Below are 15,203 nucleotides of genomic sequence, written 5' to 3'. Positions count from 1 at the left end.
CGAAGATAAAATAAAAACAATCACAGAAGCATAGCACTGCTACCTGGACTGCTCAAGGATGAGCAAACCATCACAGTGATCAAGTGTGCACACCAACTTAGTAGTAGGTGGAACATTATTAAAAATGAGTTAATAACCCTGTTTTACTGGGGAACAGCAGCTGCAGAAGTATCACAAGCAGTGGTGTCCTCCCCCATCCTCCCTCCCTCAAAGCAAAGCTCTTTAAGGGAGCCAAGGCTTCTTCTGCAAAAGTCTGCAGACCCAAACCTTCCTCTAATTAGGAAGTATTTCACACATACGAGACTGAGTTTTGGTTTGGGGGTTTTTTTTGGTTTTGTTTTTTTTTTTTTTGCATAGCAGCAGCAGTAAATAATTCAGTGCCTAAGCAGATGTTTAGGATCTTCAAAACAGGAAGGTTATTATCAGATTTATTTAAATCAAGTACCAGGAGGACTCAGGCTCAGGTAGAGAGAAAAAAAATAATTATAATAAAACACATTCCTTCTTCATCACCCAGAGCACTTTGCTACAGCAGCGTGGGCATGGCAGCACAACCACTGCCTGAACATGAAGCAGAGCTTCGCTGCCATCACAGTAGCACTGCGGCAGCTTGCAGATCCCCTAGCTCCATCAGTGGGGAAATGATCCCAAGGTCAGGGCTGCAGGGGTTTTGTAGAGAACCCCAGCAAACCAATCTACTTCTCTCCAGAAAGCCCAGCAGTTGTTGGAGAAGGCTGTAGAAGCATTTTGAAACTACATATACAAATACAACTAACATCGCTGGCAAGTTTTCCCTTACAAGCAGCTGCAGCTCAGCCTGGGAAACCCTCCACAGCTCCTGCTCAGCTTTCCACACATTGGCCATTGTTCCCACACAGCATGGGATTGTGCTACAGAAGCAGAAAAACATCAGTGGTTCTCCACTTTTGCACTGCCCTGAGGATTTACCTGTGGACAGAGCAGGTCCCCTCATGCAGAAGGAGTGGAAATCTGCTGTAACCCATCACCAGGGAAAGCCAAGTGTCAGGCACATGCCCTTTCAGCCTCTTACATGCCCCCTAATGTCATCAACATGGATGGTAAGTAGCTTCAAAGACATTTTGCTTGCTAATCTAGTTGTCCTGGCACAGGACAAGTCACAACCTCGGTATGCAACACTACCATAGCGTCACAGAAGCCAAAGCCAAGCATTGCATTTGAACAGGTTATCCACCAAACAGCCAAAATCATCACTTTGTGGGGATAAACCGGGCATACATTGCTCACAGCACTCCTCCAACCCAGAGTCTAGGAGAAAAGAATTCTATCTGAAAATACAAGAGGGACGCACACAAATGGAATAGGGGGCTTGGGGTGGGACTCTAGCCCTAACACCATGCAAAACTCTTTGTTGCCACCCCAGCAAAAACCACAGTAAGACCTCACAGGCACAACACGATCCTCTTCCTTCCACCCTACCCCACAGCTACCATCTCCTCCAGCGCAGTCTGTGTGGGGACAGGCAGCCCCAGCTCCCTCCACCCTGCTGCCAAATCAAGGACCTCCCAGCCAAAAGCACATCCCAACATGGTGCTGCTTCAACCCCTCTTAGTCACAGTTCATTTACTAATTGCATTTCACGTTGTTGCCCTCTCTGGGTGAAGGGGAGCCTGAAGCACTGGCAGCCACCAGCACTCAGCACAGTGCCCCTTTCCTGGCACATCCTGGACTTGTGTTCAGAGGGAAGAATAAGGGATGCAAGGCAGAGCTTCCCAAAGGAACGTTTAAAAGTATTCACAAGGTTATTGCTCCTCCTGGCTGTGGGTGAGAAGGGAGCCTCGGGGTGTTTTGGGGCACAGCTCTCTTCTCCAGTCAGTCAAGGCACCAGCCTGAAGCTCAGAGCCATTGCTTCCCTGGCTCTCAATCCTGCCTAAGATAGACTGACTTTCCTTTAAATCCTTGGTCACTAGACCAAGATTCAGAACTTTAAACCTGGCAAACTGATTACATTTCACACCAACAAGCACTTAGCCATGAAACTAAGCCACCATTTCATGGATTACATCTGCAGTTTCAAACTAAACCAAATGGGTTTTTATTGATGCAGCAACGTGAAGAGGACAAAAACAGAAGAAACAAAGCAGTCACCACCAACCCCATACTGCAAGATCTGGAGGATATACTTACACCAAATACAGAAAGTGAAAGTCAGCCCAAACAAATAGAAGGTAAAAACTAAACAACCTCCCCTCAGCTCTCCTGAAAAGGCTCCTTTTGAAGCAAAACAATGACTGGGAAAGATCAGAATCTCAAGCAATACACATCTGCAAGGGATCAGATTAGCATAACTAGCACAGATTTTGTCTGCTTAGAGAAGCCCACCAGTCAATGGACACGCAGGAAGAGCAAGATTTTAGGCTGGATTATGTCTCACACAGACTTATCATAGTGTGGGAAATCTAATCCGAATTTAGGAATCACATCCCATCTCATCTATTAACCACGCCCATCACGAAACTGGCCTTAACAGGTCCACAAACACCAACAGGATGGGACAGCCCTCCTCACCCTGCAGCAACCACCACTTACCCCAAACTTATCCCAAAGGCTTGACACTTACCTGAACAGAGCAACCTCCATCTTTTGGATCACAGAGGCAGCACAAACCAGCCTGCCGCTACAGGATAGCTCCACAGTGCACTCATCCCGCTTGGGCACCACACAGTCTCAGTAACTTGCAGCATTGATCACTTGCAGCATTTTATATCACAAGTCTCAGATTTGGCATTTTAATGAAGTTCCCGCTTCTGTATTCAAGGCCCAGCTCAAGAAATCCCAGTTCTCATTTTGTAACAAAACAACGAAAACGTAGCCTTCACAGAAGGAAAATAAAATTTAGAACAGGGTGAAGGAGCAGTGAAGAAGTCAACAAGGAACTCAAGCCAAGCTTAGGCAAACAAAGCTAAGACTTAAAATTAATCTCAAAACTTTTCAAGTGGTTGAAACCTTGAAATCAGAAAAACTCATTGCAAGACTTCTCAGCCTTCCTGAAGGAGCTGGTAAAGCACTGCTGGCTGCTTGCAGTATTTAAACAAAGTGGATTTGCCTCACAAAGCCACACAAAAAGCCAACAACATGCTCACTCCTACCTCACACCAGTCCTTTTGAACAAAGGGGAGGAGACACTCCAGCCCCTGGCACCTGGAGCTTGTAAAACCTTAACACAGCTGGGAGCAGGCACGTGGCTTAATGGAGAAAAGATTCCATGGAGAGGGAAGCAGTATGGCTTTGTTTTTTATGCTGCTTCTCAAAGTAGAGCCTCTTATAAGCACAATAACAAGTAAAGAAAACTGGTACGCACTCTGATTCCCTTTCTACTTGTGCTGATTATTTTTCCCTGTTTAGGCAAAGCCAGCAGGTGCAGTGAATTGTGTACCTGTGAGCTTTGGAAGTACTAGGGAGAAGACAAGACACTCTAGAAATGCTGGAAACAATAAACCAAGCAAGATAGATGAGCTAGAAAGTTTCCAAGGCATCTGCAACTAGAAGCACTGTGTTTCTCTGCACTGAAAGCCAGCAGCAGGTCATACTTGCTCTGTTAGGGGAATTTAACAGTAAGACCAAGGTTGGCAGCAGAGCAGGGAGACAAGTTTGCTACACTATAGAAACCTATAGAAAACCAGTAGTCTTCGGGTGTTTTTACAAAAAGTGTATTATGATGCTTGTGAGAGGGCACCATCCTGCTTCAAGGAAACCAAAAAGCCAGATGAGAGGCAGGGCAAGTGCCAGCTGGACCAGCTCTGCTCCAGCTGCAAGAGACAGATGCTGGTGCTGAAGACACGTCTCCGCTAGTTCCCACAGCCGCGTGATTTGTAATGGTATTAAGTCTCTCCTACCGCACTGAATAGCAGCTGGGATATTTAGGAGGAGCAAGAAAACTCTCACAGCAGGGACTCACCTCAAAAGGCCCAGGTGTGCTTACAAAGCAGCTTTTGACCATCCTTCCCATGCTCCCTGGCCAGGCTGCCTGCAGCAGCAGAAACACAAACATACCAGGAGTAACAGCCCCATCTGCTGGGGTGCTGGAAATGATCCGCACCCTCACGTTTTCGTAGAATCACTAGGTTGGAAAAGACCTCTTAAATCATCGAGTCCACACATTCCTGTCTGTCACTAAACCACGTCCTTGAGCACCTCGTCTACCCGTCTTTTAAGCACCTCCAGGGATGGGGACTCCACTACCTCCCTGGGCAGCCTGTGTCAGTGCCCGACAACCCTTTCCAATCCATCACCATCATCCACCTGAAACCTGCCAGGCAGGAGGAATGTTCAGGTGTTTGCCTGCCCCCAGAAAGGCACTTTTGTTAACATGCCTGCACCTGAGAGTGGCAAAAGGCTGGTATGGTCATCCTGACCTTGTTCAGACCGTCTCCTTCACTCTCAGCATCCCCTCAGCTCTCCAGAGGTGAGGTGACAAACAGTTTCTGAGACCAGAACCAACTTCTCAGGTGATGCTAACAAATTCAGCACTACAAGTGATGATTAAAAGATGTGAGCTCCATAACAGCTTTCTAGGTTGTACAGCAGCACTGCGGAGTTTCCAGCCATGGCACAGGAATGAGCAATGCTAGTGTAAATGAATCACAAAAGTTTACACCATCATTTGACATTTCTGTCCTCAGGGCAGATCAGCTCCAAATCACATCATGTGCCACGCTTCCTACACAGAGCTCTCTGCTTTGCATAATCCTAAATCAAAACCTAACCTACATATAGGGCGGGTAGGTGTACAGTCCCTTTGGATAACGGAAAGGTTAACTTTTCAAGTCCTCAGCATCCAATTCTGGCTCATGCAATGTGTCCATTCCCCCTTCTTCTGAGCTGCCTGCTGTTAAAAACTCAAGCTCCCACAGTAAGGGTGGTGGGTACACCTCTTCGCAGGGCTGATAATCAAGGATATTCTTCATTCCCATTGCTACGCAGAGCTGTAACACATTGTTCTATCTGCCATACAGACTCAATGCAGATTAAGTTTTCACAAACTCAGGCTTTGAGCTTTTCACAGACTCCAGGCTGCAAGGGCTGGGAGCTGGCAGAGCCAAGCATTGGCTAGAGGAAAGAAATTTCCCCTGGAAAGCTGGTCAATGTCTCTTCTGAAGCTGCAGAACAGTAATTACAATGCAAATCTGAAATGCTGTTCTTCCTCTACTAGGAGGCAAGTATTCAAGACAAGCAGGGTTCCTGTGTCCTGAAAGGTTCAGAATACATAGCTTTGGAGAGCGCCGAGTTTGAAAAAAGCGTGAATTTACCATGTGCTTCACTTCATGTAAAATCTCTCTGTCCCAGGATGCTATTAACCTGAGACAGAAAAATAACTTGGCATTACAAGACACAATCCAGCGGCACGCTGACAATCCTGGGTGAGGAGGAATCCTCCCAAGAGGGGCCATGAAGCGACTTCACCAACCACACACACAACTCTACACTTACTTACAAACTGCACACTAGTTTTAATAAACAGGCTTCCAGTAAGTACACCATACCCCTAAAAGACAGCATCAATCATCCTAAACCATCTTCATCATTTCACAAAGCAAAGCAGCCTACAGATGGAAAGAGTGAAACATTTTTGCAGTCTGGATTTAAGCAGAGCTGAATCTCTTCAACTGTGCACAAAGCCCTTTGTTTCCTGTAGAAGAAAAGCCTTGATGTAATCCTGTAACAATACTCTGATACTAAAAATATGTCATTATTTGGGCAAAGAAATGACTGGAGAGGAAAAGGAACATCTGTGGAATGAGGGCCACATAAATTTGAGAGACTATTAGAAAGTATGTAACTCATGCAGGAGATTCATGGATCAGACAGCAGCATGTTGGTAAAGAGGACTTCTTCAACAGCTCATTTCTCCAGGGGGATTCTGTGATGTTAAGCAACATCAGTTCTCGTGTTGAGGAAGAGAAAGGCTACCCTCATGCAAAAATGTTGTGGAGAAAGGCAACACTGACAGACTCTCAATGGAAAGAAAAGTTTTCATTACACAGAGACCGCGGCCCAAGCCATCTTATGTCTATTTAAATCAATCCAAAGAAGATGGTTATAACTTGTCTGCTGTCCTTTTTCAACATCAGCATTGTATTTACCAGAAAATTGCAACAGAAAAGCCAGTCTCTAGAAACTCCTAGCTTTTTTTTCCTATTCCTCTGCACTGCCTAAATAGCTCATATTTGCAAGGTATTTGCCACATAGAAGATGTGACAGATATCGATTCCCGCCATGTCCCTACTGCCTCCTCTGACCCCTCGTTTCCCCTCGTGCCCCAAGTATTCTCAAGAACATAGCTTTCCTGCAGGAGTCTTCCTGCAACGTGCCCTCTGCTGGTGCAGCCAAGGCTGCCTCCTTTTCTAAACGGCTGCAGTTCACCTCCTCTGCAGACCTCCAGGCAAATGAGCTCTCCTGTCCCACCTCAGTTCTCCCCAACAGGTAATTCTGAATCCACATGCAGAGATCCCATTCCCGATCCTCTTTTTCCAGGCTGTATGGATCCACCTCTCACTGGACATTGCAGTAGCTTCACACAGCACACAAACACAATGGGAAGCTTCCTTTGATCAGATACTGTGCAATAATATACATCATATACTTCAGGTGTTTTTACTGCTAACGGGCATCTTACAGGAAAAGTAAACAAGCACACATGCTAAGGGAAAACAAATTAATACATTCTTTAAAGGTTGGTCACTACAGCTTAAGTTAGAAATAGAAAATGGTGAGACTGCAGAAACATGGAAGAAAGGATCCAATTTAAAAACTTCTCCAACAGAACACCCATTTCTCTTGGTGAAGGGTCTGCCTCCCATTATTACCATTAATCACAGAAATATAATCCTCAAGTTAAAGCAGATGAATTAACTTTTTTTTGAGGATTACTGCAGTGTTTTTGAGGAAGGTATCAGTAACACAGACACCAGAACTGCTGTTCCACCACAGGAGCAGTTCCCACTCAAGAGCACACCTCTCCATGCCATGCCATCACTCACACTGTTGAAACCCTGTTTGAGGCAAGTTGAGATTCATCCCCCCAACACTGAGAGCAGTGGGAAAACTAGCCTCAACCCACACAGGATGAGGTGGCATCCACACATGCCTCTGGACAGCAGACACACCATCCTCTTGCAGGTGGTCTACACTGGTCAGCTGGGAGCTGCCGCATTATCAGTGGAGTGTGAAGTTAGGGAAGGAAATGGAAACCGGACCCCCAGGCTCACACTGGCAGAGCCCCAAAGCTCCCAGCTCCACCAAACAGGGTGGAATAGAGCAGTTCACAGACCCTCCTACCTTTGGCCTAGGACTGGCCTGTGCTACCCACATACTCCACCTCCAACAAGTTTAAAAAAGCAATAACAAGCACAATGTGTATTAAACCAGTCTTTATTTCTCTTGCAGTTCAGCAGGACTGAAGTTAAGACCACTCTGTGGTAGTGCCAACCCACTCAGTAGCCTGGGCTGTGGGAGCTGCTGACCAGTCCTCGGTGGCAGGCTGGGCGCTCCAGTCCTCTGCAATTAGAGACAACAACGCTTAGTGCACCTCAGCTCTTTTTACTCACTACAACATGCAACCCACTTCCCACAGACATCTCCCAAACCCACCTGTGGGGAACTGCTGGATGGGCACAGATGGGACCTGCACTCCCTCAGACCAATCTGCAACCTCAGGCTGAGGAGGAGCAGTGAATTCAGGAGCTGGGGCTGTCCATTCGGTCTGGAACTCCTCCTTTGTAACTGCCTTCTCAGCAGCAGCCTGCTCCTCCTTTTCAATCTGCAGTGGATGGAAGAGCACAGCCTAAGTCTCGCAGAAACACCTCACCACCCTCACTATCCCATACCAGACAATATGCACCAACCAACAACAGACAAGTAATTAACCACCATCTTAAGTGTGAAGCGCAGCTATCATACTGGTAAAATCTGTCCTCAACAGCAGGCACGCAGGAGCACAGAGCAGGAGCTCAAGCAGGACATCTCACACAGCCACACTTCCTTCCACAGGTCCCCTACCTCCTCAGGATCCCTGTAGAAGTACAAGTCAGGCATGACTTCCCATGGATGCTCACGGGAGATGGTGCCACGCATGCGCAGGACCTCCCGAGCCAGCATCCACCACATCAGACCCACTGAATGGGCCCCCTGGAACAGAATAAAGTATTGAAGAGCTCCTGTAAAGTTAAACCTTTGAAAACACCTTTTTTCTTTAAAAGAGCAAAAGACTTATTTGCACGCAATCCAAGACTCTTGCTTGGCAAGTAAAAGGCATTATTTGCTAACACCCAGACTTACATACTTGGACTCAGGAAAGGGCAACTTTTCGAGTTCCCAGTGACATTTTCAGGTCTTCACAGAAATCACAGCACACCTCAATCAACAGCATCTGGATTTGCTGGATATAGCATAGCCTGAAGCAATTCTTCTGCTATGAAGTTTCATACTTCTCACTACCCCATCCAAATCTCATCACACACACTCAGATTTGGCTTCTGTTAGTTTTGGTAAATGACAACATCTAGGTAGAGATCAAAGATGGTTTCCCATCTGCCTAGACTTTACCTTTCAGGTGGTTTCTAGCAAGGTAATATTTCCAAACAGTTCATCAGTTCACTCTATCTTTCATTCACATTCATAAGCTGTGGCAAGATTGATTACAAAACTCCATTCCTTGGGCCACAAAGACCCTCATGGTTGTCAGTGAAGTCCTGCCAGGTTACTATAGCACACGACCTACACTTGAGAGTTCCTTGGCCAGAAATTGGCCTCAGCTCCAAGCTCCAACTGTGTGCAGCTCATCTCCTCCTCCCTGCCCACCTGCTAGCTTGCAAAAAGCCTTAATTAGCTCATCTCACTGGGAGACATGAGAGATAAAATACAACCCTCCGCTGCAGAAAGCATCCATCTTGCAACCTATGTATTCTCTGCAGGAATCAGCTCTGAATGCTACAACAAAGCCATTACCTTATTGTTGCAAGGAATAGCAATATCCACATAGCGCAGCGGGGAGTCGGTGTTGCAGAGAGCAATGGTGGGGATGTTGACGTAAGATGCCTCTGTCAGTGGCTGATGATCAGCCCGGGGGTCAGTAACAACCAGGAGCCGTGGCTCACGGAAAGCTGCTTGGATCTGGTTTGTGAAGGTACCAGGGGTGAAACGTCCAGCAATAGGAGTAGCCCCAGTAGCGGCAGCAAACTTCAGAACAGCACGCTGCAAAGTGGACCAGAGCATAGGTGAAGCAGGAAAACTGCATTTCAACTGAGTCGCACAGGTACGCCGTCAGCAAACACGCAGAAAATTTAATCGAACTATTTGTTTCAATTCCTGTGAAATCAGGGCTCACCAACAGCTCTCCATTCAGAATGAGACAAAATAGAAGTGCTTTTAAAAATAGCTCCACCAACACTAGGAGTTAAATAGGTCATATCCAACAGTAAAGCATGAAGTCAGGGATACAGAAAAAAACTTTTTTTTTTCCTGAGCTTAGTCACAAGCTCTACTCAAAAGTTTCGTAATTAAACCATGAAAGGGCAGATAAAGGAAACTGCTTATTTCCTTCCATTATCATAGAATCACAGAAGGGTTTGAGTTGGAAGGGACCCTAATCCAATTCCAACCCCCTTGCGATGGGCAGGGACACCAATTATTTCTACATCCTTTTATTATCCAGCAACAGAACTTCAGGAACCACATGAAAAGCTCAGTAGTTAATACACACAAACTGTAGCTGCATCCACTAAAACTGCAGTTGGCAGCTCCTACTCACAAGAGGTTTCAGCTTCTCAAGTATCAGCCAGTTATCCATGTGGCAGGGCCTACTACCAAATTCCATTCATAGAGGGAGCTCCTCTCCTGGCATTAGCAAAAACCCTGCCATGGGTTTGCTGTAGCACACTTCCGACACTTGAGAGCTCATTGGCCAGAAACTGACCTTAGCATCAAGCTTTAACAGTGTGCAGATCAAATTCACAGGAACACCACCTCTTCCTTAGTAAATCCATCCCACATCATTCAATAATCTACCTGTATGACTGTGGCACCACCTACCCCACTCTAAAGAAACTAAGGTCACAGACAAACTTCAGTGGCTAATTAGATTTTATTTAAAGATTGTGGCCCTATCTGTGACAGAATATTTTTGCTAAAAACCTAGGGGTGAAGTGAAAAATATACTAGTTACTATACCTGACTCAATAACAGAAAATGCTGTCTTTGAAAACTTTTTTATCAGGTGCTATTGTCCCCAAAAAGCAGTGCCAACTGACTCACAGAACAGGGGAAGCGCACCAGGGGACTGACTACTAATATGCCAGAAATCCAGCAGGAAGTACCCAAAGGTGGATACAAAAGAAAAACACATTATCAAATGTCCTGAAACTACAGAAATGAGGAATGGGTTTCAAATGATTTCTTCTAAGCTGCGAGTGCAACACAAGAAACATGCTTCCAAAAAAAGCATTCCAGAGCAAAAATTCACATTGCTCCATTCATTATCAAGGGGCCGCTGGCAAGTAATGATGCATGAGAGTTGTGCTCCCAAGCCTGCAGGTCTTATGACCAACAGATGTCCGTACCTGTCCAGTATTCCTAGAAGAAATCACGCTCACATCAGCTGGGTTCTCAATGGCAACAATGGCACGGGCTGCCAGAAGGAGCTTTTCCCAGGTTCTCTTCAGATTAATAATGTAAATGCCTATTGATAAAAAAAGGCTTTAGAGCAATCAACAAATAAAAGATCCTAAAACAGGATTCCACTATTAAACCTGTCACACAGCTGTGGTTACTCCAAAATTTTAGTTAGTGGACAGCTACTGCAAGGAAAACCCTCCCACGTGGTTTTAACAGAGCACACTTCCAGCACCTATCAGCATGAAACAAGGCCCAGTATGAGCATTAATCTTAAAAGTAGGGTGCAGCTCAGACTGAAGAACAATGCAAGCAAGTAGCAGAAATCACTACTGAGACATTAAAAATGTTTTGTTACTGTACCCAAGAACTAGCAGAAATGCTCAAACTTGGCTATGATTGATTTACCAAATTCTGAAATCCGTGTTTTGTCCTACTCCTTAGAGTAACATGACTCTGTCCCCGCTCCTGCAGGGGGATTGTACTAGGTGACCTGTAATGTCTGTTCCAACCCAAAGCATTCTATGATTCAGTCACTAAAGACATCTACAAATTTCCAGCCATGGAGGAACTGCTGCAGAGCTCAAGCATTAGCACCTCCCTGCTTTCCTCATCTGTGCCCCTGTAAAATCCCTGCTGTCCAGCCAGGGTCATCCATCCTATGGGTTTACCATCGCTCTTCCTTTTGTAGATATACTGCTCCATCTGGAAGTCAAGGTTGGTGCCTCCCAAGTGGGTCCCAGCAGCAAGGAACTTGAGGACATCCTCCTCCTTCATCTGCAGGACATCAAGGCCTCCGGACATTGTGGGATTCCCTTTGGAAGCAACGACAGGGAACCTGCGGGCACAAACATGTAGCTCAGCCCCGCACAACTCAGCCGCGCAGGGACTCCCATCGCCCCCCTCCCCAGATGGTGATGCTGGCAAATAAACTCTCTAAGACTTGTTTTCGAGTTTTACAAAGCAAGTATCCTTTATAAGGCCTGGGCAACACAAGGCAGTGATCTCCATCAATTGCTGCAGCAAGACAAGAGCTGGGACAGAATGTATTTCCCACTTACATCCATACGTGCAAATTTTTCCAGAAATCTTAAGCATAATATATTACTTTCCAAGGACTTTTTTAGCAACCTTCCAGTACCTGAAGGGAGCCTGCAAGAGAGCCGAGGAGGAACTTTTTGCAAGGGCATGTAGTGATAGAAAAAGGGGGAATGGCTTTAAATTGGAGAGGGGCAGATTCAGACTAAACATAAGGAGGAAATTCTTCACGATGAGGGTGGTGAAGCACTGGAACAGGTTGCCCAGGGAAGCTGTGGCTGCCCCATCCCTGGAGGTGTTCAAGGCTAGGCTGGATGGGGCCTTGGGCAGCCTGGACTGGTGGGAGGCACCCCTGCCCATCACAGCAGGGTTGGAACTGGGTGATCTTCAAGGCCTTTCCAACCCAAACTATTCTATGATTCTAAGGACTAAATATCACGTTGTTATGAGCTTCATAACAGTCAAAGCTCTTGCTAATTTGGAGCTTGCTGCAGCCCTCTGCTTGACCTTGCAATCAAGAGAAACACTGCAAACAGAGGCGGTTATAGGAGCAAGCACCTCAGTTCAGCACAGGTCACACCGTAAAAAAGGTGTTATCATCCCCAAAGAATGAACAGCGCCTGGGAAAAAAAACTGTTTGAAAGAAAACAGGCTGCCAGACGGATTTCCTGTCTACCTTTCAGCAACTACAATTAATTAGACGAAACGTAACCCCACTTCAGCTCAAATCAAAGGCCTTCTGTAACAGTAATCCCTCCCGGTAGCGGCGCGGCCGGGACGCGAGCCTGCCAGCCGCCCCGGCCGCCATCATGGCCGCTCCACCGCCTCCCCCTCACCCCCCAGCCCCGCATGCGGCAAGGCCGGCGCCTTTCCCGCGGCCCAGCCCGGCCCGGGGCGGCGGGGCGCGGCGAGGGCCGCCCGCGGCCTGGACTCACGCTGGCAACGCCGCGTGGAGTCCTCGGCAGGCGCGGAACGGAAAGGACGAGCACTTCCGGCCGGCGCCAATTTATAGCCTCGCCGGCCAATGGGGAGTCGTGAGGGGAAGGGGCGGGGCTCCGCGCGACGCTCGGCGGTGACGCCAGTCGCGCGCCGGAGGGGCGGGGCCGAGCGCCGAAAAGGGCGGGGTGGGGACCATCCGCTAAAAGGGCGGGGCCGGTGGCTTGTTGGGGTCACCCTGTGCGTGGAGAGTGTTTCCGTAATGTCCCACCTGAACCTCCCCAGGCACATCTCTCTGCCATTCCCTCAGGTCCTATCCTTGGTCACCAGAGAGAAGAGATCAGCACCTGCTCCTCCTTACAGAATCACACACAGAATCACACACAGAATCACAAGGTTGGAAAAGACCCCCAGGATCATCGAGTCCAACCATTCCTATCAACCACAAAACCATGTCCCTGAGCACCCCACCTTTTAAACACCTCCAGGGATGGGGACTCCACCACCTCCCTGGGCAGCCTGTTCCAGTGCCCAATGACCCTTTCCGTGAAATATTTTTTCCTGATGTCAAGCCTGAACCTCCCCTGGAGGAGCTTGAGGCCATTCCCTCTTGTCTTGTCCCCTGTCACTTGGGAGAAGAGGCCAGCTCCCTCCTCGCCACAACCTCCTTTCAGGTAATTGCAGAGAGCAATAAGGTCTCCCCTCAGCCTCCTCCAGGCTAAACAACCTCAGCTCTCTCAGTCGCTCCTCAGAAGACTTGTTCTCCATCCCCTTCACCAGCTTCATTGCTCTTCTCTGGACTCGCTTCAGAGCCTCAACATCCTTCTTGTGGTGAGGGGCCCAGAACTGAACACAGGATTCGAGGAGCGGTCTCACCAGTTATGAGTACAGAGGGAGAATAACCTCCCTGGACCTGCTGGTCACGCCGTTTCTGATACAAGCCAAGATGCCATTGGCCTTCTTGGCCACCTGGGCACACTGCTGGCTCATGTTCAGTCGGCTGTCGACCAACACTCCCAGGTCCTTCTCCTCCTGGCAGCTTTCTAGCCACACTTCTCCCAGTCTGTAGCACTGCACAGGGTTGTTGTGTCCCAAGTGCAGGACCTGGCATTTGGCCTTGCTAAACCTCTTCTCATTGGTCTCAGCCCAGCAGTCCAGCCTGTTCAGATCCCTTTGCAGAGCCTCCCTACCCTCCAGCAGATCCACACTTCCTCCCAGCTTAGTGTCTGCTCCTCCCCTTGTAAGGAAGCAGTAAACTTCGATGAGGCCTCCCTCACTCTCCCTTTCTCCAGGCTGAATAGACAAGTGACTTCAGCTGCTCCTAATACGACTTCCTCTCTAAGCCCTTCACCAGCTTTGTGGCCACCTCTGGACACCCTCCAGTAGCTTTATGTCTTTTATATACTGTTGTGCCCCAAACCGCACACAGTGCTTGAGTTGGGGCTGCACCAGTGCAGAGCAGAGCGGGACAATCTCCTCCCTCGACTGGCCAGCAACACCGTGCTTGATCCACCCGGGGACATGGTTGGCCCTCTCAGCTGCCAGGGCAAGCTTCTAGCAGCTCCTGAAGTGATTGCAGCAGGAGAAGGCCTCTAAGAGGCTGCAGCATCTCTGCAGCTGCACGGGGTGGGAGAGCTTGTGTGGCCAAGGCTAGCCCTGTTTTTTGGAGAAATTAGAGGTTAGAGTAGAAGTAGCAGCCTTCCAGCACCTATAGAGAGCCTACAGGAAAGCTGGGGAGGGGCTCTTTATCAGGGAGTGCAGTGATAGGAGGAGGGGTAACAATCTGAAGCTGAAAGGGGGGAGATTTAGATTAGATATTATGTAGACAACTTTTACTGTGAGGGCAGAGAGGCGCTGGCACAAGTTGCCCAGAAAAGTTGTGGATGCCCCATCCCTGGAGGAGCTCAAGGCCAGGTTGGGCGAGGCTTTGAACAACCTGATCTAGTGGGAGATGTCCCTACCCATGGCAGGGGGGTTGGAACTGGATGATCTTTAAGGTCCCTTCCAATTCTATGACACTATGAAATTGGCCACTGAACTTACTCAGTCTCTTTGACAGTGGGCATTAGTGGGATAATTTCCTCTTGGAAGTGATTTGTTGTTGTAGTTTTTGCTTTTGAGAAGAGCAAAAAGGGATCAGACTTCACATGTTCCATCATCTTTCTCTGCTCTGTCATATTCAGGGAGCAGACACAGGCCTGAGAGTAGCGTTTCTTAGAAAAAAAAGAAAGTAGTGGTATTTACTTTGTTATGCTTACTGTTGACCAGATCTGGATACAATTCTGGATGGTGCAGACGCTATTGCCAGTGTCATCTGTATCTGTGTTCATGTCCTTCTATTAACAGTGCTGCTTTACTTTTCTCTGATCCATTTTAACCTAATATAACTATAGCAGTATGGTTGGGCGTCAAACCTCCTGACAGCCCCTTTGCAATGACTGTGTACTGAGTTGCTCTGTAGCAGACTAATTAAGTAGCAGGTTACAATCAACTCAGGGATGTTCTTCACTTCCTATAAAATGAGACCCTTCCCTGTTTTGGTGAACAGCAGTTCATGCATTTGCTGTTAGCCACTTTCCATC

At 47.6% G+C, this 15,203-nt stretch overlaps 2 protein-coding genes and 2 non-coding genes across 4 annotated transcripts in view; all 4 read right to left on the bottom strand.

Annotated features, from left to right (window-relative positions):
* The window catches only part of SLC25A38 (solute carrier family 25 member 38), a 55,753-nt gene that overhangs the window by 24,499 nt on the left and 16,051 nt on the right, over positions 1-15,203 (bottom strand). The window lies entirely within an intron of this gene.
* Positions 7,393-12,720, bottom strand: RPSA (ribosomal protein SA). The gene is made up of 7 exons (XM_069859978.1): positions 12,621-12,720; positions 11,319-11,485; positions 10,596-10,714; positions 8,986-9,231; positions 8,038-8,166; positions 7,630-7,798; positions 7,393-7,536 (listed from the first exon to the last, which is right to left on the bottom strand). Exons 2-7 carry the CDS (start codon positions 11,449-11,451, stop codon positions 7,442-7,444), a joined length of 891 nt encoding a protein of 296 aa, XP_069716079.1. The 5' UTR covers positions 11,452-11,485; positions 12,621-12,720; the 3' UTR covers positions 7,393-7,441.
* LOC138722381 (small nucleolar RNA SNORA62/SNORA6 family) lies at positions 8,659-8,816 on the bottom strand. Its single transcript, XR_011337695.1, has one exon. It is a non-coding gene; the product is annotated as a small nucleolar RNA SNORA62/SNORA6 family (small nucleolar RNA).
* On the bottom strand, positions 9,823-9,981 carry LOC138722380 (small nucleolar RNA SNORA62/SNORA6 family). The gene has a single exon (XR_011337694.1). It is a non-coding gene; the product is annotated as a small nucleolar RNA SNORA62/SNORA6 family (small nucleolar RNA).

Source organism: Phaenicophaeus curvirostris, chromosome 6 (genome assembly GCF_032191515.1).
Source record: "Phaenicophaeus curvirostris isolate KB17595 chromosome 6, BPBGC_Pcur_1.0, whole genome shotgun sequence".
Lineage (NCBI taxonomy): Eukaryota > Metazoa > Chordata > Aves > Cuculiformes > Cuculidae > Phaenicophaeus > Phaenicophaeus curvirostris.
The sequence above is the reverse complement of the archived record's forward strand: the minus strand, read 5'-3'. Positions and strand labels throughout refer to the sequence as shown.